Source organism: Hemibagrus wyckioides, linkage group LG20, assembly GCF_019097595.1.
Source record: "Hemibagrus wyckioides isolate EC202008001 linkage group LG20, SWU_Hwy_1.0, whole genome shotgun sequence".
Lineage (NCBI taxonomy): Eukaryota > Metazoa > Chordata > Actinopteri > Siluriformes > Bagridae > Hemibagrus > Hemibagrus wyckioides.
The window spans coordinates 15,955,003-15,979,407 of NC_080729.1; the positions used below are offsets into that span (position 1 = coordinate 15,955,003).

General features: G+C 40.7%; 2 protein-coding genes across 2 annotated transcripts; both read left to right on the forward strand.

The window, feature by feature from the left end:
- The first annotated feature begins 3,333 nt into the window (after positions 1-3,333).
- On the forward strand, positions 3,334-12,091 carry pias4b (protein inhibitor of activated STAT, 4b). Its single transcript, XM_058418050.1, has 11 exons — positions 3,334-3,466; positions 5,669-6,002; positions 7,186-7,270; positions 7,424-7,465; positions 7,620-7,710; positions 8,025-8,150; positions 8,296-8,401; positions 9,893-9,966; positions 10,646-10,806; positions 11,196-11,329; positions 11,658-12,091. Exons 1-11 carry the CDS (start codon positions 3,440-3,442, stop codon positions 11,819-11,821), a joined length of 1,344 nt encoding a protein of 447 aa, XP_058274033.1. The 5' UTR covers positions 3,334-3,439; the 3' UTR covers positions 11,822-12,091.
- Positions 12,092-13,959: 1,868 nt separating this feature from the next.
- map2k2b (mitogen-activated protein kinase kinase 2b) lies at positions 13,960-19,959 on the forward strand. The gene is made up of 11 exons (XM_058419042.1): positions 13,960-14,948; positions 15,982-16,192; positions 16,709-16,855; positions 17,131-17,208; positions 17,315-17,366; positions 17,629-17,753; positions 17,918-18,122; positions 18,250-18,302; positions 18,405-18,466; positions 18,579-18,624; positions 18,756-19,959. Exons 1-11 carry the CDS (start codon positions 14,860-14,862, stop codon positions 18,864-18,866), a joined length of 1,179 nt encoding a protein of 392 aa, XP_058275025.1. The 5' UTR covers positions 13,960-14,859; the 3' UTR covers positions 18,867-19,959.
- Positions 19,960-24,405: the final 4,446 nt, after the last annotated feature.

The window sequence follows — 24,405 nt, forward strand, 5'->3', positions numbered from 1 at the left end:
GTTGCTTTTAGGACACGAGCTCCGATGAGTCGTGTTTTGAAGCTTTGGTCGCTCAGTTCACAGTCTGTTTCTCTGTAAACAACAGAATCCAAAGCTTCAATTCTTAAGGAGCGAAGAGATTTTCTTAGCTCTTTAAGATATTGTCGTCAAAGAGCGCAATCCCGGTGATACTGCAATCAATTGGAGTGCATTTTTAATGTTGTCAGTGCACTGATTTCAGCCGCATTTTCAGCTCTCCATCTTTACTACAGAATTCTTCTAGCTGCACTTGGATATTGACAGCTGTACTCCTGATATGCCATTAATTAATAGGTGGATTTCTTATAACATTGATTATTTCTGCTCGACAAAAGGTCATGTGTAAGGTTTCGGGAAACATCTATTAAACTACGAGAAATCGCTGCTACTCTATGTGCCCATCATGAATTCTTAAAGAATATAATATCTCTCCTTCTCCATACATATAAAACACTAAACATTCATGTAAAGGCAAAGCAGATAGAACAAGACAGATAGAAGGCTTTTTTGTGGTGAGTGGATTGGAGAGAAAAGGGACTACACACATAAGATTGTAAATAAATGTGTGTGTCATCAGACAGTAAGATCATACAGAATGTGTGGTATCAAAAAAACGAAGAAAATGAATATTTCTAGGTAGTCTAAGCATCATGTGTAGGCTTCTCCTGTCCAACATCAAATGACACATCAAATTTTACAGTTTGCATTTCTAGTGAGTGTCCTGGCCATATGCCAGAGGTCATGGGTCATAAGGCAGGGGCTTCTGAATCACATCACTCTGATCATCTCTTTGACCTTCGGATGCACTTACATTGTAGCCCAAACAAAGCATGGCCTATCTTTTCACCTTTACAGCTTGACATATTTCATTTTATTTTCTATTACTTTATTTTAAGTCCTCTCATGAGACTTGAAACGTGAAGGCAACTCTGTGTCTCTGTGAAATTAAATCGGAGCAACGGAGAGACATTTTTCTTCCCTGATGGTATTTATCACTTTTTGACAGGAGGATAACATATGATCATAACTACACTGTAGCTTTCTGAGCAGTCCATCCATCCATCCATCCGTCCATCCATTTATTCCTTCGCCCATCCATCAAGAGTCCCCTTCTCTTCTGTTTCCAATATATTCTTCTCCCACTATTCTCGCCTCAAAAGCCTGGGATGCTGCAGGGTTCCGTAAAACAGTAAGGAGGCACTTTATGAAATCAATCACTCTCACCGGAAAGGAGGGCGACCCTCTCACGTTCGCCATCTCTCCCCAAATAGACCTGTGGACCTGAGGTTCAGAGGTCAGGGGCGAAAGAGAAAAGTAGTCAAAGGTACAGCGCTTGTGTAGCAGGAGGATTACGTAAGCGCTTGCTATCGAGCTAGATGGCCATGTTTATGATCTGTCACAAGTGGGAAATGGTTTATCAGCGCTTCAAAGGAAGCATTTTAGCGAGGGGTCAAGAGGGTTCAAGGAGTATTAACCCTTATTTTAAATAACGGGGTACTTACCTATAAATCATGCATGTTCAATATACAGCCCTAAAATTTTACTGGCAAATCACTATTTCTCAATTCTGTCACGTTTTCAGGAAGTGCACCATAAAAACAGCGAGACTCCCCTCAAGTGCACAGGCCTGTTCACAACACAAGGATCATATTGATGTTAGCCTTCTGACTATGTGAGAAAGATCAAGAATTCAATCATGAATTGCCATAATGAGCTCACAGGCACTCGGAGTGTAGTGTTGAGCTTACTAAGCATATAAACACGACAGTTTAGTCATGAGAGGCTGCTTGAAATTCTCCAATCCACCCCTTCAGCTGTTAGGCTATTGACCATCCTTTTGGTCAGCGTTATTAATCTACTGTTGAATCATACCACAAAACACAAACCATTCAAATTTCCTCTTCTAGAATGGGACCACATAAATGGCATTATTTCTCTTTTCTTCATTTCTCTTCGTCTCCTTTCTTTGCCCTCATCCTCCTCCATCTCCGAGCTCTAACACACAGCTCTCTCCAGAGCACGGTCCGCCTTTAAATTAATATATTGATATTGACAAGCCATCTGCCACAGGCATAAATTATTGGAAGGAAGAAGGCTTCAGTCACGTGACTTTTACCATCCATAATGATATACACACCCCCTCAGGGATGGACACTCCACTCACTGTAGGTGCCATTTTGAAATTCGCTTGGCAGGCAGACTGTCTGTGTTTGATGATAGGAAGTCCATGTGTGCAAACATAAGCTTATGCCTATTTGGAATGTTTTTAATGCCTATTAGGAATGAAAGCAATCACAATCCACATCCTAGCCTAGATTTATTTCATATTTCTCTGTCGGTGTTTGCAGTTTGATTGTCTTTGTCTTCCATCAAGCGACCTTTGGTGTAAGAAACACGCTAAATAATTAATGATTTCTTTTATTAAATATATTCATGTAGACAGAGAAATCTTCCGAAGACCTAGATCTTCATGCATGCGTCTAAAGGGCGTGCGGTATAATGACAGCTTTCTGCTTTTTCCATTTTAGACAGCCTGCTCTCTGTAGCTTGGCAAATTGGTCAATGTTCCAATCATTTAGATGAGGCTTCAGCGAGTTAAGAAGATAGCCAATCAGCCAAGTGCCCAGTGCCCTCTGGCCAGTGCTGACCTGCTGACCTCTGATGCTGACCCTAGGGTCAAGGGTCACTTTCTAAGGTCAACAATCGCTGGACCCTGCACCGGACAGAGCTGTCTCCATGGATACACAGCTGCCCCAGGAGACAGTGGGAGTCATGGCAACGACCCTTAGAAGCGCCATTTTGAAGTGTTTTACAGGACTTTAGCACAACCTGCTGGCGAAACATTGAGCATGAACCATGAAGGAGCTTCATCGGCGCCTGTTGTGTACTAATGCATTAAATGCACCACGGAAAATCCAAAACGAATTGAATTTGTGATATATGTATAATAAAAATATTTCTTTTTTTTTTTCTCCTTCCAAGCGATAAAGTGATCCAATATTGCCATTTTTAAGCATGCTAATTTGTCTATTTTATAAGTCATACAGTATCTCTAAACTAGTCTGGAAGCATCTGCCTGATTTCTTCAAATAAATCAAGAAAAAATTTTTGCATTTGATTTCTATCCTCTTTTTCTGTCACAGATATCAAACTCAACCGGTTCAGCAGGTTCTGATCATGTGGTCCTGGCTAAATCCCAAATACTTCTTTCTCCCTATATAAGTGCACTGCATCATAGTATGAAATAATGGACTTACATACCTTGCGTAGTGACCTATTTGTCCAATAAAATGCCTTTTGGGATTTCACCAGGCATGGCTTTGTCAGCTGTATATTGATGACTGTTGTGAGGCCTGTGTATTGGCGTGTAATCGGTTAATTGTCATTTAAACTAATTTTGGTGAAAGTAAAGTAAATAATAATGGCCGGCCAGCGGATGGAAGCAAAGGTAGGTTTCTGTGAGAGTTACAGTTTCCTATTTATTTCTTTTACATGTCCTTCATTTGCTTGGGTTTTTAGGCGTAAACAAATGCTCTTATAAAGACGGAGAAAAGCAGCTATTTTGAAGCTGAATCACTGTAATGAAGTGGAGGGAAAAAAAATCTTGGTCTTCTTCTCCTCAGTGCTCGATAACACACAATAGAGAGCAGGATTTCTATTTCCATTACAATATTACATCAAGTGTTGCTGCTCGGGAAAGGATTATGAGGAAAGAAACAGGCTGTTTGTAAAAGTAACTTGAACTAAAAGCTGCAGTCATGACAGGACAGCCTTAAAGGACAACTGGACCCTACATGTTACATCTGTTTATATTGATACATTTGTTATGTGTGTAGTCTTTCAGGTGATACATTTGTTGTTCAGGCATAACAATATGACCACCTGTTTAATGTTGTGTTGATCCCCCTTTTGCCCGTCATGCACTGTGTATTCTGACACCTTTCTATCATTAACTTCTTCAGCAATTTGATCAACAGTGCGTCTGTTAGGGTCAGCCTTCGTTCCACACGTGCATCAATGAGCCTTGGCCGCCCATGACCCGGTGTTCTTTCCTTGGACCACTGCAGACCGGGAACACCCCACAAGAGCTGCAGTTTTGGAGATGCTCTGATCCGGTCATCTAGCCATCACAATTTGGCCCTCGCCCAAATCTTTACGCTTGTCCGTTTTTCCTGCTTCTAACACATCAACTTTGAGGACAAAATGTTGACTTGCTGCCTAATATATCCCACCCACTAACAGGTGCCATGATGAGGAGATCATCAGTCTTATTCACTTCACCTCTCAGTGCTCATAATGTTATGCCTGATCGGTGTATGGTGCTGTATTTGTTGTGTGCCGTGCTGACATCACATGGGGACATGGCTAATACAGTTATAATGTTTTTAATAGGACGAAAAACTTATCCAAAAAAACACACGCATTAGGATGTTCTGTATGAATCACTGTGTCTGATTATTTGATTATTTTGCAATAACTACATTTGGAATGATTTAATCCTTACTTTTGGCAGCACTAGTGATGTAACCAAGGCATTGATTTCAGTGGGGTTGAGGAAATATAGTCTACTAAATTCCATCATAGCATGATCTGTACAGTGAAAGTGTGACACACTCGTCCTTTCGGGGTGGATGTCAAACAGCAGGATGAGAGACAATTGGCAGGAAATTATTTACACCAATCAGAACTTTTTCCACCCTCAGTGAAAAACAATCAGAAACCATTTGAAGGAAAATAGAAAAAAATGACAATAACCTACATTTAAAATGACAGTAACCTAGTTGCTTGTGTGGTTTGTTCCTCAAAGAGCTTTCTTCATACAAACAGCTTGTCGTTATACATGTGTTGATTAAAAACAAAACACAAGAATGATCTAATCTGTCAGGTCTGAAATTGTGATCCTCGGGATCTTATTGCTTCCTTTCTGTCTTTCTTCCTTAAAAGAATAATACTTTTTCTTTTGGGTGCCAATAAGTTGCATATGGTCTTGAGAAACAAAAGACATACACCGATCAGGCATAACATTATGACCACTGACAGGTGCCGTGAATAACACTGATGATCTCCTCATCATGGCACCTGTTAGTGGGTGGGATATATTAGACAGCAAGAGAACATTTTGTCCTCAAAGTTGATGTTAGAAGCAGGACAAATGGACAAGCGTAAGGATTTGAGCGAGTTTGACGAAGGGCCAAATTGTGATGGTTAGACCACTGGATCAGAGCATCTCCAAAACTGCAGCTCTTGTGGGGTGCAGTGGTCAGTATCTAAAGTATCCTTTACGTCCTCTAAGGATCTGCTGCTAACATTTTGTGCCGCATACTACAGCCCACATTCAGGGATCCAGTGGAGTCTGTGCCTCGACAGGTCAGGGCTGTTTTGACAGCAAAAGGGGGACCAACACAATATTAGGCAGGTGGTCATAATTTTATGCCTAATCGGTGTATAAGGCAAAATCTACAGATAACTGAAGGGAAACATTGTATGACACGAATTATGTAAAATGATAATGACAACTTTGCTGACCATTTTTTAATAAAAAAAAAAAAGCTAAAGGTTATTTAAAGAAATGTCCCTAGACAGTAGTTGTGGAGATTGTAGTCGAGCCACTTACTAACTACTAACCGAGACATCCTCGATACCTCTGCAGATGATGGTGGCGAGCTTGCGGGTGGCTGAACTGCGGTCCCTCCTCACAAGTATGGGAAAGGACAAGAAAGGGCTGAAGAAGGAGCTGGTGCAGAGAGTGAATGAGCTCATCTATAACAACTTCCGTCCAGAGCTTTTCTCTGCTATCCAGGAGCTCTATGACCACCGCTCCAACCGCAGACGCTCCCAGGTCATCACAATGCCGACTGCTGTGGACGTGGTGGCCGATTACCCGGTCAAATCCTGCAGAAAGCCGGTTCATAAACTTGAAGTGCACATGTTCAAGCTTCCATTCTATCAAACTTTGGAGACTATTGTTGCACCAGTATCATTAGGTACAGTAGCAGCCTCACTGAGCCATTATGTGCCAGTTACCATTCACTGGTTTGTTTGTGTTTGCTGATTAATTTTAGATTGTGTTATTTGTCTCACTAAAGGCAGAAGTGTGGAGATGTTAATAAAGTAGTCTTCTTTAAGTATTCACATAATTCAGCAGTCATATGCATCGTCCCAAATGATGCCTTAAGCCATGCAGTTCTCATTTGAATGTCCTCACTTTGGTGACATTTAGGGTGACGAAAGACATTTTTAACTTTCCTTCACTAGCTCGTCGACATCGGCTTTATTGTTGCAGATGAGATGTTGCTCTCAAAAATGTCATCCTCAAGAAAAAAACACTGCTAAGTCAGCATCTGTGCAGGCTTTGGCATAGCATTAACCCTTTTTTTTTTTTTTTTTTTTTACCACAAAATAAGAAATGGGTCACTTTGTGGTCTCTAAAACGTCATAGGCACCTGCTAAACGAGGAGCACAAGTGCGTCATTCGGAACACAAATTTAGCATTGGCCGTGGTGGCAGACACGAGTGGAAGCTCCAAGTGAAGCAAGACTCCATGACGGCTCAGAAGTTATTCAGATTGCAACGTATCTGATCATATTAAAAATCATCAGTGAGCCTTGGCCGCCCATGACCCTGTCTCCGGTTCACCACTGTTCCTTCCTTGGACCACTTTTGATAGATACTGACCACTGCAGACCGGGAACACCCCACAAGAGCTGCAGTTTTGGAGATGCTCTGATCCAGTCATCTAGCCATCACAATTTGGCCCTTCATCAAACTCGCTCAAATCCTTACGCTTGCCCATTTTTCCTGCTTCTATCACATCAACTTTGAGGACAAAATGTTCTCTTGCTGCCTAATATATCCAACCCACTAACAGGTGCCATGATGAGGAGATCATCAGTCTTATTCACTTCACCCGTCAGTGGTCATAATGTTATGCCTAATGTGTGTACATGGATTAAAAATCACCCCATGGCAAGACCGGCTCGGGAAGTTATTCAGATTGCAACTTAGATAGGCAGTCTATCTGATTATATTAAACCCTTCCGTCATATTCCTGATCACTTGGTTGGGGAAAAAAAAACCTCTCCGTCTTCTTGAAGGAACTAGCATCATCTATACTTGTGAATTTTGTGAAATTGCATCTCAATAATAAACTGATTTCTTCTTTCCCAGTGCCCTCATATGGACTTAAGCAACAGGTGAACAACATCATGTTTTGTCTGACCTCAAGACAATCAGCCCAGATTATAAACTCTCAGTAAGTTACACACCTCCTCTCCTCAGATTCATTAAAATAAAGTACATGTATTTGGATAAAGGTGAATTTAGCAGGGAGGTAGTTGATGTTTTTATTATAAGCTAAATGTAAAGTATGTTTACTAATTGTTTTTGATGGCCCTCCACTGCTCAGAAAGACCAACACGGGAGTGGTGTCTGTTCAGGTGGTGCTCAGGTGAGTTTGTATTCTGACGGTCCAGTCTTTATGAATCAGACTGCTGGTGCACACATTGGTGCAGCATTAAGACATTAAAAAATAGTGATCCAAAATTGTGTGTTTTTTAAAACCCATATTAATCACAAGGGTATGTGTTTTCTATGCATTTCAGAATTTGCTACACAGAGAGTATTGGTGTTGAAGATGATCAGTATCCACCTAACATTGCTGTTTTGGTCAATGGCTTTCACTGTCCTATACAGGTGACTCATGATAGCCTAGACCTTAGCAATGCATTAAAATGGCTGAACAAAGGGTTAGGTTTTGTTTTTGTTTTTTTTTTGTTGCACAGCTTAATATTAATTAAGGGTCAGACATGCACAAAGGGACCATTTAGGACCAAATATAGGGACAAATCCCATGATTACAATTGGTCAGTAGGCTTTCTGCATTTTATCTTATGGATTCCTGGTGCTTGGATCCCAGTGATCACTGCTTGCAGAAATATTTTATTTTATCTGTTTATGCTTTTGTATTAAACTTATTGTTACAGAATATTGTTTTGTCTCACGTTCAGGCTCACTACTCTACCAAGGTAAAAGGACAGGAGCCTTCTCACCCTTGTCGTCCAATCAATCTCACGCCATTTGTGAAACAGGCCGCCGAGAATCACGTCGCCGTCTCCTGGGAAAACTATGGCAAGGTACACACTGGTTCTTCTCATCATGTTAGTCCTGTCACTGTTCAAAAAATGATAACTAATATATTTTGGAGAAACAAGTCTCATTCTTGCTCTTTCTCTCTGTACATGATTGATTGTGTGTGTGTGTGTGTGTGTGTGTGTTTAGTTTTACTCTGTGGCTATATATGTGGTGAAGGTATTCTCTTCAGCAGATTTGCTGGCACAGCTCCAGACAAATGGAGTGGCGAGTGTGGAGTGCTGCAAACAAAAAGGTATGTATCCTGAATTCATATCAGACTGAATTTTGAATTATTTCCCTTACAATACTGATTGATGCTTAATTCTAGGCGTAATTTTCTGTAACAGAGGTTTAGAGAATTGTTCCAGCTGCCAGGTTTACATTAACAGGCTCATTTTAAAAATTATTATATTATAGATTCTATAGTAGCAGCTTACACAGGAACATTACATTGACCAGGCATAACATTATGACCACCTGCCTAATATTGTGTTGGTCCTCCTTTTGCTGCCAAACCAGGCCTGACCCGTCATGCACTGTGTGTTCTGACACCTTGCTATCAGAACCAGCATTAACGTCTTCAGCAGTTTGAGCAACAGTAGCTCGTCTGTTGGACCGGACCAGCCTTTGCTTTCCACGTGCAGCAATGAGCCTTGGCCGCCCATGACCCTGTCACCGGTTCACCACTGTTCCTTCCTTGGACCACTTTTGATAGATACTGACCACTGCAGACCGGGAACACCTCACAAGAGCTGCAGTTTTGGAGATGCTCTGATCCAGTCGTCTAGCCATCACAATTTGGCCCTTCGTCAAACTCGCTCAAATCCTTACGCTTGTCCATTTTTCCTGCTTCTAACATCAACTTTGAGGACAAAATGTTGACTTGCTGCCTAATATATCCCACCCACTATGAGGGGCAGTCATGATGAGGAGATAAGCAGTGTTATTCACGGCACCTCTCGGTGGTCATAATGTTATGCCTGATCAGTGTATATAAGTGGAGTAAAAATCACTTCACTGTTGATTTGGTTGAAGTTGGATGAAGGACATCTAAAGTGTGAGAGGTTAAAGTGTACCTATATTTTCTTCCACATGTAATTCTTCAGGACAGACGGCCTTGTGATGTCTCTATAGCAAGAAAGAGAAAAAAAGAAAGTATGGTGGAATAACAAATGGTTAGCTGCTTTAACATGAGTGATAATGCAGCGCTTGTTTCTTGGACATTGTGCAACATTAAACACAAATAAAAATGAATAGAAATTATAAAATTGCCCCCCCCACCCCCACCCCCCTAAGTTAACAACTTCAGGACATGCTGATATTGGAATATAATATACATATATAATAAACAATAATATAATATTGCTTTTTGTATCGAGACATATCACACCCCTGTCTTGTTGATGAATTTAGCATAACAGCACATCCTGTTCCTGGTAGGGTTGCAAAGGGGCAGAAAAATTTCCGGAAAATTTCCATCGAAAACTTCATCTCTGGAATTTTGGAAATATTCCAAGTTGGAAACTTAACAGACTACATTTAAGTTCCCTGTTATAGGCTAACCTGCAATTTTGCAAATTCCCATTAATTCCCGTTAATTCCCATATATTCCTGTTAATTCCCATGGAAAGTTTCCAGCCTTGAAAACTTTGCAACCCTAGTTCCTGGCACTGTAATTTCTCCAAACTACAATTGATCTTGTTCCTATTTGGTCCTAAATTGTGCTTTCACTCCTGTTCGGCAGTTTGTGAGAAGCTGCAGTATAATCCTGAGAATGAGATCACCACCACAGGGCTGCAAGTGTCCCTTATCTGTCCTGTAAGTCTTCGAAATGCAGGCAGCTAAGTATTATGAATATGTGTCTAAAATTCGAGTGATGTTGATCGATTGTTTTAATATCCTTTTCAAAAGATTTCACTTGTATTGTTTATGACTTAATTATTTTCAGGCTGTAGCAAATGGCCCACTAGCACAAGCAGAGATTTCAACCTGTTGTAACTCAAAAACTCTCTTATAAAGGCAGGAGTTGGGGCTTGATTAAGCATATATGCAAAACAGAATGTTTTTATGAATTAATCTCTAAATATCTATCATTTAAACTCCACTGGAGCAACCAGAAATGGCGTGAAACCTTCAGCAAGCTTCAGTGTGTGGTGTTGGGTTTTTTTTTTTGACACTTCTACTGTTCGAGTATAGAATTCAGTGTTTTTTGCTTAGACTATGTAATAGAATTTAACATCTGCTCTTAGGCTTAGAAACAAGTTGCAAGTCGACACAGGTTATGTACTTATCAAACAAATAAACTCCATTTCACTACAGCTCACAACTCGCTGAAAGCTTGTGAGGAAATCCCACTCAGCTAGCAAGGCTTTACACGTCTTTTAATAACATCTCCCTGTTTTATCCCAAGACCCCCACACATTTGTTTTCCTAACGAGGTGTTGATATTGACAGGAAACTGGTCTGAGATTTTAAGAGCTTCTATCTGTCTTAACAGCTGTCAAAAATGCGCATGTCAACCCCCTGTCGAGCGCAGACGTGTGCCCACCTGCAGTGTTTCGACGCTGCCTTCTACCTGCAGATGAACGAGAGGAAACCTAGGTGGACTTGTCCTGTCTGCCATAAGCCTGCCCTCTTTGACACTCTACAGATCGATGGGTAATGTCCTCCCCACAGACACCTTCTTTTTTGTTGTTGTTGTGGCAGTCCATTCAGGTGAGCACTCTAGAGGCATTTGTTTATGGCTGACAACACCAGCTATTTAAAGAGGACAGAAACGGACATTTTAGCCAATTCAAGGTGCCTTTCGCTTCATGCATCTGAAGTAAGGACTGTGTACGCTATCACTATCTGTTTCCCATTGTTGGACTATTAATGGTCCAGTTTCTGTGGAGAATAGAAAACTGAGATGTTGAACACATGGTGTTCCCTAACACACACTCTCACACACGACCGGAGAGAGTAAAAGTGTTGAATTTGCTGACCACAGTGTTGATTGTTAGTGGCGGTGGCAGAGGATGATGAAGATGGATGTTGTTGTTGTGTAGTTTGCTGAGTGGCATACTCCAGTGCGCAGACGAGACCGTGAAGGAGATTGAGTACCTGTCTAATGGCTCTTGGAGTGCAGTGGGGAAGGAAAAAGAGTGCAGCAAAACTACAGATCTCTCCTCTTTCAGCCACAGTAAGATCTGCATCATCTTAAAGGTGCAGTTTGTAATGTGTAAAAAAAAGTAAACATAACCATTCACTTTTGCATTATTATTGCATGTCCTTTGTTTTTGTTTTGTTTTTTCCACAAGACATACCACATAGCAGAGAGCTATAAAAATCACAGACAGCTCCTTTAAGATTCTAAACTTGGAAGTCTCTGATGTTTTATCAAAAGATGTCTCGACCATGGACCAAAATTCGATTCTGAAACGACTTTATCTAGCGCATTTGTTTTTTTATCATCCTAGATAGTTGTCCTTTGATTTATTTGATCTTTCTGCTTAACAACTGCTCTACAGAGAACGATCGTGCAGTACGAGATGTCGTGGATCTGACCGAGTGCTCATCTGACAGTGATGATGGTGGTGATGCCATGCAGACAGAAGACAGAAGAGATTGTTTTAACACCATTAAAAATGAAGAAGTGCATTTCTCCAAAGGCAATGTGTATGTGAAGTGGTGATACCTGCCAGATTATGTATTTTTCTAGTTCTTAAACTATATTTATTTTTAAGCTGCTATGCTGTTCATGTTCAGTTTGTTCTATACAGTTTGTTTCCATATTTTATGTACTTTATGGCAAATAAAGCATTGTTTATGTGTCTGTATTTGTATTTATTTTTCCATTTTTCTGTTAGTCAAAGAAAAATATATATTTCTGGAATGTGTTTAGTATTTTATTAGATGTGCATGTTATCTCACTCACTGCCTTAGACCCAATGATACCAACTATTTTTTTTTGTTTGTTTTAATAAAAAGCCAAATCTAGCCTGCTCTAGTGACTTTTTGACTAATCCATTCAGCTCTCCCGTTGACTTCACTCCAGTACCATAAATAGACTACATTGCCAAAAGTTTTGGGACACCCCTCCAAATCAGTGAATTCAGGTGTTGTTTTTCATGGGTTGGGTTTGGTTCCTGTTGAAGGGAACTCTTAATGCTTCAGCATACCAAGACATTTGGGACAATTTGTATGCTCACAACTTTGTGGGAACAGTTTGAAGATGACCCCTTCCTGTTCCAACAATCATCAGTACTCTGAAAGTCATACGGGATGGGTCGAGGCCCGGGTTAACAACAATCGCCATCTGCACCGTTGACCTGCAGGGCACAGGTGGAAATTGGGCTACTGTTGGTCAAAGAAGTAGAGGAGGGAGGAGAGGAAAGGTAAGAGTGTAGGAACTCTGAATGTTGGTGCTATGAAAGGGAAAGGTAGAGAGCTGGCTGATATGATGGAGAGAAGGAAGGTGGATATACTGTGTGTACAGGAGACCAGGTGGAAGTATAGGAGCGGGATTCAAGCTGTTTTATTATGGTGTGGATAGTAAGAGAAATAGGGTAGGGTAGGTCCTCCTGAAGGAGGAGTTTGTGAGTAATGTTCTGGAGGTGAAGAGATTGTCAGACAGGGTGATGAGTCTGAAGTTAGAGATTGAAGGGGTGATGTTGAATGTTGTTAGTGGTTATGCCCCACAGGTAGGTTGTGAGTTAGAGTAGAAAGAGAGATTCTGGAGTGAACTAGATGAGTTGATAGAGAGTATTCCCACAGGTGAGAGTGGTGATAGGAGCAGATTTTAATGGACATGTTGGTGAGGAGAACAGGTGATGAGGAGGTGATGGGCAAGTTTGGAATTAAGGAAAGGAGCACACAGGTAAACTACATCCTATGTATAAGAGGCAATCTGAAAGAGATTAGTGACTGTAAAGTGGTAGTGGGAGAGAGTGTAGCTAGACAGCATAGGGTGGTGATGTGTAGGACTTTGATGGTCTGTAAGAAGAAGATGTCAAAGATAGAGATAGAGAAGAAAACCAGGTGGTGGAGGCTAAAGAAGAATTTTGTGAGGAGTTTAGACAGAAGTTGCGGCAGGCTCTGGGTGGTCAGGTAGTGCTGCCAGATGGCTGGGAAACTACAGCAGAAGTGAGACTGAGTACGTGTGTGTGAATGAAAGGGAGGGAAGTGAAACATTAAAATTACAGGGTCAAGAGGTGAAGTAGGTACAGGAGTTTAAGTACTTGTGGTCAACAGTCCAGAGTAATGGAGGGTGTGGGAAAGAGGTAAAGAAGCGAGTGCAGGCAGGTTGGAATGTGTGGAGAAAGGTGTTGGGAGTTCTGTGTGATAGAAAAATATTGTTGAGAATCAAGGGGAAGGTGTACAGGACAGTGGTGAGACCGGCCATGCTGTATGGTTTAGAGGCAGTGTCACTGAGGAACAGACAGGAGTCAGAGCTGGAGGTAGCAGAGCTGAAGATGTTGAGGTTCTCTTTGGGAGTGACAAGGTTGGACAGGATTAGGAACAAGTACATCAGAGGGACGGCTCATGATAGACGTTTGGGGGACAAAGTTAGGGAGGCCAGATTATGATGGTTTGGACATGTTCAGAGGAGGGAGAGTGACTATATTGGTAGGAGAATGTTGGACATGGAGCTGCCAGGCAGGAGGCAAAAGAGGAAGGCCAAAGAGGAGGTATATGGATGTAATAAATGAGGATATGAAGCTAGTGGGTGTAAGTGTTGAGGAGGCAGAAGATAGGGATAGGTGGAGAGAGATGATTCGCTGTGGTGACCCCTGAAGAAGAACAAGAAATATTTAAATAGTAGTGTGATCTACTCCCTTTTTTTGGTAAATAGTACGTGCTTCCTTTGTTTAGTAAATGACCAAAATTATTTGAGATAAACTTAGTACACCTTCGTACAGCAGTAAAGGAACTCCCGAACGAAAAAAAAGTATCGCAAGATATCGCGAGATTCTAGACGTTTCCTTAGGTAGTGCCCCGTACGGAGCTAGCAAATTAGCTAGCTAGTTAAAAAAACAAAACAAAAAAAACAACCAAGCTGTCTTCTTAGCTTGTTTATCGACTGTAACTGGTTGGTAACTATCACGTTCCGTCCCACACGGAGATTGCTATTATTTCATCATAATTTATTTTTCTTTAAAGGTATTGTCATTTTCCGTAAAGGCTAGGGTTTATGCGTTTTAGGGCGCGAGCTAACTCTTCGGTAACAGCCTTTAAAGAAGTGCGCGCGATTCATTGAGCTTCGCGAGATGTGCTACAGGGTTAGCAAACGTTAGCTGGTTGATTTTCATATATTGCTGTTAAAGTGTGGTTCGTTAAAAGCTGTCGGGTTTAAGTGGGCTTTAACGTGGCTAATAGCAGGGAGGGGGAATGCTGTGGTGGCAAGTTTGACAGGAGTGTTAGGCTTGGTGTACATCGAGAACAGATCTAATATCTGTGTTCATATTCACTCCAGGCTCTTCATGTGTCTGCACGCGCTGACCCTTTAGCTAGGAGACTGGTTTAGAGTAAGCAAAACAGTTAGCTAGCACACCTAGCTAGCACGCGACTGAAGCAGGCGTCTTCCTGGAGCACCTGTTTAACTCGACCTGAGCTAAAAACGCTATTCCTCCGATCTCTCATTTACCGTCGAGACAACGCGAGCTTACGGGATCATGTGGATCTAGAGAGGTGATGCTTGTAAAGGATTGAGGAAAGATTGTCAAGTTGAACATGGCTCCTAAAAAAAGACCAGTCCCTTTAATCATAGGCGGCAGTGGAGAAGCTCAGAGCACAGCTTCAAACCTAGGGGCTACTTCAGAGTAAGTGCATTTTGGATTCATTCTTCTTAATAATAAAACTAATAGTGTGTTATTATTACCCCCCTTCCTTTGTATTAATGTTCTTCTTTTATTTCTTTGAGTCCCTTTTATGTTTAATAATTTGTTCTTTATTCTTGTAATCTTACCATTTTTATTCATCTCATTTTTTTCTCTTCCTGTTTCATTATTTTTCTTATTCACTTCATGTCTTCATCTTTTTATTTGATATTTTCATTCATACACTATATTGCCAAAGGTTTTGGGACACCCCTCCAAATCATTAAATTCAGGGGTTGGGCTCGGCCCCTTAGTTCCAGTGAGAGGAACTCTGAATGCTTCAGCATACCAAGACATTTTGGACAATTTCATGCTCCCAGCTTCCTGTTCCAGTATGACTGCACACCAGTGCACAAAGCAAGATCCATAAAGACAGGCCAAAACTGGGACGTCTTCCTTTACATGCACATGAATGTAATATGGAGTTGGCCCGCCCTTTGCACCTATAACAGCTTCGACTCATCTGGGAAGGCTTTCCACAATGTTTAGGAGTGTGTTTATGGGAATTTTTGACCAAGCACATTTGTGAGGTCAGTCACTGATGTTGGAGAAGGCCTGGCTCGCAGTCTCCGCTCTAATTCATCCCAAAGGTGTTCTGTGGGGTTGAGGTCAGTCAAGTTTCTCCACAACAAACTCACTCATCCATGTCTTTATGGACCTTGCTTTGTGCACCGGTGTGCAGTCATGTTGGAACAGGAAGGGGTCATCCCCAAACTGTTCCCACAAAGATGGGAGCATGAAATTGTCCAAAATGTCTCGGTATGCTGAAGCATTAAGAGTTCCTTACACTGGAACTAAAGGGGCCAAGAACAACCCCTAAAAAAACAACACCTGAATTCAATGATTTGGAGGGGTGTCCCAAAACTTTTGGCAATATAGTGTATCATTGTCTCCTTTTTATTCCTTCTTGTTCTTATTTTTATTATCGCTATTATTCCTAACCCATTTGTTTTCTCTGTGTTTGCTCTTTCCTCAGGGCCTATCTTGAGACCCTGCAGAAGAAATTAGGGGAGCTGGACTTGGATGAACAGCAGAGGAAGCGCTTGGAGGCTTTCCTCACGCAGAAAGCTAAAGTGGGAGAGCTAAAGGATGATGACTTTCAGCATATATGTGAGCTGGGTGCAGGAAACGGTGGTGTGGTTAATAAAGTCTGCCACAAGCCTTCTCGACTGATCATGGCCAGAAAGGTGAGATGAACTCAAACGCCAAGGACAAACGATGGGGATTAAGCTACATGAGTCCCATCCCAATAGCAGGATGAATAAACGAAGCTACCTTTTAATTTATATGAACAGAGCGTGAAGCCAAAATTGTAGCAGCAGAACTCTAGGAACCATCTTTACACCACCAGGAACCGAGAGCAGAACCAAACTTCAGTATTATGAACTGATTGAAATACACATCACATCATATGAATGTTGTAAAGTTCACACTGCTTTATGTAATTCCATTATTTGGGCAATCAAGGCTGTGTGTTAATGCCTGTGTTTGTACACATTATTTCTAAGGGTTTATTGTATTCATTGCATCTTTACCAGTAAACTGTGACACCAAATATGACAAAGAAAACTGAAAAATTGGAGCTTTAAGAAATAAAACTTATCGTAGTTTTGCCCAGTAAAAACTGCTAACCAGAGTCTGTTCTTTTTAGTCTCAAGTTTATACAAGCTTCATGATTCAAACTTTTCCTTTGTTCCATTTAGCTCATTCATCTTGAGATCAAACCAGCAATCAGGAACCAGATCATTAGAGAATTGCAGGTCCTGCATGAATGCAACTCTCCCTATATAGTGGGCTTTTACGGTGCTTTCTACAGCGACGGAGAGATCAGTATCTGTATGGAGCACATGGTGAGTATGTTTCCGTAATCATGAGTATGTTTGAAAACCACCATGCTTTGAAATTTGCTGATGATTCTGGGTACAGGATCTCAACCGCTCTGCACTATTCTGATGTCTTCCCTTTACCATTTAGCATATTAATTACATAGATGCTAATGGTGCTGGATTGAGTGAAGCAGGGAATGTTTTGGATGGAGGGTTAGGAGATTGACGTAGTGATGATGAACTAGGGGCTGGTTGAAGAATAAAAATCTCATGTGAACTTTTGTGATTTCTTGTTACAGGATGGAGGTTCTCTGGATCAGGTACTGAAAGAGGCTCGGAGAATTCCAGAGGAAATTCTGGGGAAAGTCAGTATAGCTGTAAGTATCTGTGATGTAATGGTGTGAACATTCATATACTGAATCGCACCTTTCAGCCAGGAAGACCTCACATGCTTACTTTTTCTGGTTGTTGTTTTTTTTTTAGGTGTTAAGAGGTCTTGCCTACCTTCGAGAAAAACATCAGATCATGCACAGAGGTAAAAAAAAAACAGACGGGGGCCATTTTATTTGAAACTATAATAGTAATGGTGCTATAATAAAAATAATAATGGAAGCCTAAGGGGATTTTTTTTGTCAGTGTTGTCACTATACACTAATCTTAGTTATAAGATTATTAGTTATTCATCAAACCTTTGCTGCTGTATTCCTTTAAGAATAACACGTACCTCTTTTGTGTCCTTTGGTTAGTTGGATGTATTCGGCATTCAGTTTACAAAATCGATTTTTTTCCCCTTACAGATGTCAAGCCATCAAACATACTGGTGAACTCAAGAGGGGAGATCAAGTTGTGTGATTTTGGAGTCAGTGGTCAGCTTATCGACTCCATGGCCAACTCTTTTGTAGGCACAAGGTCATATATGTCTGTAAGTGTGTAACCTACTCTTCCCAAGTACTCATAACGCTACTATTTAAAGCTTAAATTCTATTTAAAGCTTCACACAGGAGTGGTTTTATTCTAGCTGTGATGGGCAAATATTCTTTAAAAGAAATCCTCAGTACCTCTGTTTGTGTCTTGTCTCTGGTTAAGCCGGAGAGACTGCAGGGGACTCATTATTCAGTGCAGTCAGATGTGTGGAGCATGGGACTGTCTCTGGTGGAGCTCTCCATTGGGCGCTACCCCATCCCTCCCCCTGATGCCAAGGAACTGGAGGCCCTTTTTGGCAGACCTGTAGCAGAGGGGGAACCGCAGAGCACCGCCCCACGTCCCAGACCTCCAGGGAGGCCAGTCAGTGGTATGATGCACAAAATAATGGAATAAGCATATTGAACCATATTGATCACAGTATTTAAGATTCCCTGAAAATTCATCTTCATCTTAATAGCTTAAAATCAAATGGGTCTTATCTTTTTGTCATGCAGGACACGGCCCTGTCATGGCTATATTTGAGCTGCTGGACTACATAGTCAATGAGGTGAGGAAAGCTGACCTTTTGGTTCTTCATAAATATACCTACTGAGTAGTGAATATCTATTTAAAAAAAAAAAAAAAACACCTTTCTGTCTTTTCTGCACAGCCTCCACCTAAACTGCCTCATGGAGTCTTCACTGCAGATTTCCAGGACTTTGTGACCAAATGGTGAATATCCAGCTTTGCTTACATAGTAGTTTGGTCAAGTATAGTATTTCTGCTTTGTGCTGATTGCTGAGTGTGTGTTCAGACGTTCTGAGAGTCCTGTTGTCTTTTCTAGTCTAATCAAAAATCCTGCAGATCGAGCGGACCTGAAGATGCTAATGGTGAGTATGATGGACGTTTTCGCACCGGCCGACTCTACAGATCTGTAATTTAAACCTGAATGTAAGTACATGCCTCTCCTTAGAGTTCCCTTTTCAGGGCAACACTAATGGCATTTTGTGTCTCTCTACAGAACCACACGTTCATTAAACGCTCAGAGGTAGAAGAGGTCGACTTTGCAGGCTGGTTGTGTAAAACAATGGGGCTCAACCAACCCAGCACACCGACCCGGACGACTGAATAACTGAACGAGACAAATGCCCTGTTTCTTAAAGAAATGTTCCAGCATGTTTTAACCTAATATCTGTCTACCAGATCTGCAGCATATGATTGATTGCCACAAACGGATAGATCGCAGTTCAAAGAATATCCAGTATGAAAGAAATACTTGCATATTAAAATTTTATATTTAGCATAATTTTCAGTGGCGTCCAAGAGTCTAAATGTAGATTTCTATTATTATTATTATTTTGTTAATGTCAGTGTTATTTACCTCTTGCATCATCTCTAGTGATACCACAGCGATTTATTCCTTTAGCGTTCTCACCTCTTCATCTGTTCAAACATATCAACTCCATCCTTAATGCTGATACCACCATCCCGGTCAAGCCAAGCCAAGCCGTGTGTGTGTGTGTGTGTAGCTGCATTGCATTCTGTAGCTTTAATTCCAACGTTTGCTTTCTTCCCAACTTTGGATTTAGGAATAATCTGTGGTTATGTATTACGTTATCAACTTTGTTGAAATGACACAAGACCTTTATGGTCTCATCCCAACCCTTTTATTGCTAGAGTGTGATTGTGTAGTGATACATTTGCATTATATAGATGAGATATTTGACATTTTTCTCTGATCTATAAGTAGGCTTTAGGTCAACGGATTTTCTGTTCTCTTTTCATAGTGTGGAAATTCTCAGCGGCGCATGGCCGTGGCACACGTGTACAGATACGGTGGATAGTGATTAGGTTACTATTGCTGGAGTTTTTCCTTAAACACACTTTTTTTTTTTTTTTTTTTTTGGCACACAGGACCTATTTCCAGAGCAGTCTGTGTAGCAAAAGAAAAAAGAAGAATTATACGTTCACATTTACATATATGCATGCATGCAGGCACACATCAGTTAAAGGCGTCTCAGGTGAATCTTATATTAAGTTAATAATTGTATAGATATGTCTTTATCTGGACCTAGATCACGTGCTATCGTTTAATATATAAAGTATATGGACAAAATGTTCACCTCAAGAACGTGGTCGTGATGATTTCAGACCTGTTTACGTAAAGGAGAAACGATGTACATGGCTTAATGCCTCTGTCTCAATAAAACTCTATTGTGAATGTATGTAAATACTCTTTCATTTTATTCTATCCTATTTTATCGGATTGTGTTTCGCAAATCAAAATACAGACAGGTTGCAGTGTCATATTCTGACCAGCAGGAGGGGGAAAGACAGCACAGAGTTGTAGATTTTGACCGAAATGATTTAGAAGTACAGAGCTTCATGTGTTTTTGGGTGTGGTTTGACCCCTGTGGTTAATCTCGAACTGTGTAGTTCATATGAACTCATGACATTTTCAAACACATGGGGGAATTTTTTCGATTTGGTGTAAAAGGGACTTCTTTTGGTGTAGATGCCTACATTCATTCTGATAATAAAAAGAACAGATATTCCTATAAACGGTATAACCTTATTAAGGTGTATGTATAGGGGGAAAAAAGATGTGCAATATACTACGCAGAGGGGAGAGAAAATTAGAAACGAATAGAAAATTGGGTTAAAACGCTGTTTATTGACGAAGTTGGGTTTTTTTTTTTTTTATTCAGGTCAACAGGTTAATGTTCTGGGTTAGTAAGTTAACTAATGTTAACTGTAGATAACGTGGCACTTCTTACAAAGTGATAAAGGTTAGCTAGTCAGTGTTTGCTATCGTTGGCAGTTAGCTGAGCAAAGTTGAAAAATTATTCGTGCAAATTCATCTTTTCAGCATGTCTTGCTTAGCCTCGGAAATCTCTCAGGAATAATGCTACTTCTTTATTAGCCAAATACTTTTTGTAGCTGTTTACACTGATAACCCGTTCTTACTGAAAATCCTACGCTAATTAACAGCCCCAAAAGTGGCCCTTAGGGTAACATGCACAATACTGCCAAACGTTTTGGGACGCCTGCACATGGCACAAGGCTTCCCACAAGGTTTAGGAGTCTGTTTATGGGACCATTCCTCTAGAAGCACATCTGTCAGGTCAGGCACTGATGTTGGACGAGGCTCGAAGTCTCCAATTTTACATGGCCTTCCACTTTGTGGCTGAGTTGCTGTTGTTCCTAATTGCTTCCACTCTGTTATAATACCACTAACTGTTGACCGTGGGATATTTAGTAGTGAGGAAATTTCACGATTAGACTTATTCCACAGGAGGCACCCTATCACGGTACCACGCTTGAATTCACTGAGCTCCTGAGAGCGACCCATTCTGTCGCAAATATTTGTAGAAGCGGTCTGCATGGCTAGGGGCTTGATTTTATACACCCGTGGCCGTGGAAGTGATTGAATTCAATGATTTTGAAGGGGTGTCCCAAAATTTTTGGCAATATAGTGTAGATTAACTAGTTTAACCAGAAAATATGGCAAGTCTCCATCTTTGATATGAAAAATAGCCTATCTATTACTGGCTAGTTAACTAGCATCAACGAAAACAGCGCAGTGTAGTGAGAAACATTAGCTAGCATGTTAGGTAGCATGCTGATGAGGAAAGTAATAATGTTATTCATGTAAAAAAAAATAATCAATTCTTATTATTTATATTTTAAAAAGAAGGCTTTTATATCATGTAGTTTCGTTTACATTTTTCATTTCAGTGTTAATTTTCAGTGTGTTCATTTTCACACGATTTGTGGCTTCGTGTCATTGACTTGTGAGTCTGTATGCTAACTAGTTTAATTTCAGTAGACCACACTGTTATGCAGATATAGGTCAAGAGCTTCCGGTGGTGTTCATATCAGACATCAGAATGCGTGAAAAAATGTGATGTGAGTGATTTTGACCATGGCTTGGGTGTTAGGACCAGATGGGCTGAATTGACTGTTTCAGAAACTGGTGATCTCCTGGGAATTGCTCTGAAAGTGCCTAGAATTTACAAAGAGTGGTATGAAACACACACACACACACACACAAAAAAAAACACTCAGTGAACAGCAGATCTGTAGTGGAAACACCTTGTTGATGAGAAAGGTCAAAAGAGAATGATTAGACCGGTTTGAGCAGACAGGAAAAGTCCGGAAACGTAAATAACCAGTTTGTACAGCCGTGCTGAGCAGAAAAGCATCTCAGAACCTTGATGTGAATGTGCTACAAGGGCTAGACACCTTTCAGCCAAGAAAAGGAATCTTTTTAGCACTTCTGTCTTCCGAATAATCTCGTTTCTGCTCATTTCTGCCGTGACACGCAGATGATAAGAGTCATAATTAGGCAGCAGGAGCAGGAATCCGTGGAGCCAAGTGTGTAATGGCATGGGGAACATTTCTGCAGCATACACCATGCACCTTAATGCCAATCATTTGAACGTTACAGCCTCTTTGAGTATTGTTGCTGATCCCTTTATGACCACAATTTACCCAGCCTACAGCATCGTAACACACCAAGTCGTCTCCAACTGGTTACACGAGCATTACAGTGACTTCTGTGTATTTCCATGGCCTCCCCATTCATAAACTCTGAATCTGACAAAGCACATATGAGATGCAGTCCAGTGTTAGTGCGGCGTTACTAAAACAGACAAACAAAAAAAATAATAATTCCAGTGACAGTATCACAACCTTCCTAGTCTTCTTCCTGATCTGCATAGATACCGGTGCTGGTGTAAAGAACCAGTCGAGGGCCTGATCATCATTATTGTTGCCATAGAAACATAGATATATTACAAATTGCAACAACAACAAAAAATCCTCTTGCTTGGTAGCATCTTTAACTGCGAGTGGCTACTCCTCTGACAGAAAGAGGAAGATGGGGAGCCAGATTAAAAACTATGGCAACACAGCACTGGGTCTGAGTGCCGGAGCTCTGAGGAGTCAGCTATGATCATTCCTGCCAGCACATATGACCAGTGTTCGTGACTAACAGATCTGTAAAGCAGGAATATTACATCGTGTTTAGAATATCACTTGTTTATTGAAGAATCAGAATTTGGCCTTATTAAATATTTACTCTGTTTTAGGCAAGACACTACAGGTCAACGAGATCATTAAAAAATAAATAAAATTAAATAAAATAAAATTAAATTAAATTAAATAAATAAATAAATAGCCTCTACAATCACTCTCTGCTGGTTGACCTAATATTCTTACAAGTAATTATTATTATTATTTTTTTTTTAATGTTCTGGAACTTTTTCAAGAAATGTGACATTTATTTGTGCAAATCGTGCCTCGCCTAATTAAATACGCATATATTTACATACATAATACAAAACAAATAAATCTAGCCCTTTTGATGTTCGATGTAGAATTAAAATAGTTCTTCCTCCGTCAAGACGCTCGCCAGACACCATTGTCGGATTTTTATTTGTTTGTTTGTTTGTTTATTAACCAATACCTTGCATTATGAAACAATTTTTCTGTGTAAAATCTAATGGAACATAATTTCCAATATTTTTCTCTGTAAAATAATTCTAAATATGGTGAAGACGTCCTTCTGAAAAATGTGTTATATTGTTCGCAAATACGCAAATATTATGAAGAAATTTATTTCTTTATCATTTTTGGTCGGAAAAGTAATGTTTGGAAATAAAAGGTGACTGAGATTTATATTTCTTCAGGTCAGTTTTTCTTTGTGTAGCTTTACAGAAATATATACGTTCAAGATATAAAATTTGACATTTATGAATTTATCCCTAATTTTAGATTTATTTGTAAAAGTAGCTTTTCAGGGAGAGTTTGAAGAGTTTGCACTGGGTGGCGGAGGTTAAACTTTTTTCACACTTGAGGTACTGAATGTTATATGTTATGTCTAGGGGTCTCCCTGTGCTTCAAGGGGTTTCCTCCTTTTACTCCAGTTTCCTCCCCCAGTGCAGAGTAGGAGGTTGATTGGCATTCTTCAAATTGTCTGGAGTGTCTGAGAGTGTGTGTGTGTGTGTGCGTGTGTGTGTGTGTGTGTGTGTGTGTGTGATTGTGCTATATAATAATCCGTCCAGGGTGTCCCCTGCTTTGTCCCCCAAGTCTCCTGGGATAGACTCACGACCCTGTGGAGGTTGGATGTTATGTTATTATTATTATTGTTATTAATGTGTTATTATATTATTATTAACTGTTTCTATTATGTTCCATTGTTGAGTTGAGATTTTGACACTGCTCTTTCTCACCGCCGCCACCAGGCTTAATGAAACACCCCCAAATTGCTTCAGTCTGATGTTCTCATATGCACAGCCTCAAAAAACCTCGCCATCCCCACACTTTGGTCGCTTTAATGAAGGCTGGCTGCATTTCGGAGCGATTGTGTGGATTTTGCCCTGCGGCCGTCTCAAATACACACACACACAGAGGCGCACACACATACACGGCGAGGTGGCTTTAAGCCCTCTGCCTCACTGCGGCAAAGTCTGCAGTCATTAATATGCACAAATGCAAATGAGTGGGTAATTAAGAGCGGGAGTTCTACAGAGGCTCTTTGATTGCTAATGAATTCTAATCCGCAAGAAAGGGGGATGGGTTGATGAGAGAAAGAATGACGGCGGAGAGAAAGCGCAATGAACTTGACGTCCTGGCTCGCCCCAAAAGAAAGACGGAATGGGGGAACA

Bases quoted from the DNA above. Each gene is read 5' to 3' on its own strand.
- pias4b (XM_058418050.1), top strand. From the start codon at position 3,440: ATGGCCGGCCAGCGGATGGAAGCAAAG. The intron at 9,967-10,645 runs GTAAGTCTTCGA...CTGTCTTAACAG, and splicing joins AAGTGTCCCTTATCTGTCCT to CTGTCAAAAATGCGCATGTC. The intron at 11,330-11,657 runs GTAAGATCTGCA...ACTGCTCTACAG, and splicing joins TCTCTCCTCTTTCAGCCACA to AGAACGATCGTGCAGTACGA.
- map2k2b (XM_058419042.1), top strand. From the start codon at position 14,860: ATGGCTCCTAAAAAAAGACCAGTCCCTTTAATCATAGGCGGCAGTGGA. The intron at 16,856-17,130 runs GTGAGTATGTTT...TTCTTGTTACAG, and splicing joins GTATCTGTATGGAGCACATG to GATGGAGGTTCTCTGGATCA. The intron at 17,367-17,628 runs GTAAAAAAAAAA...TTCCCCTTACAG, and splicing joins ACATCAGATCATGCACAGAG to ATGTCAAGCCATCAAACATA.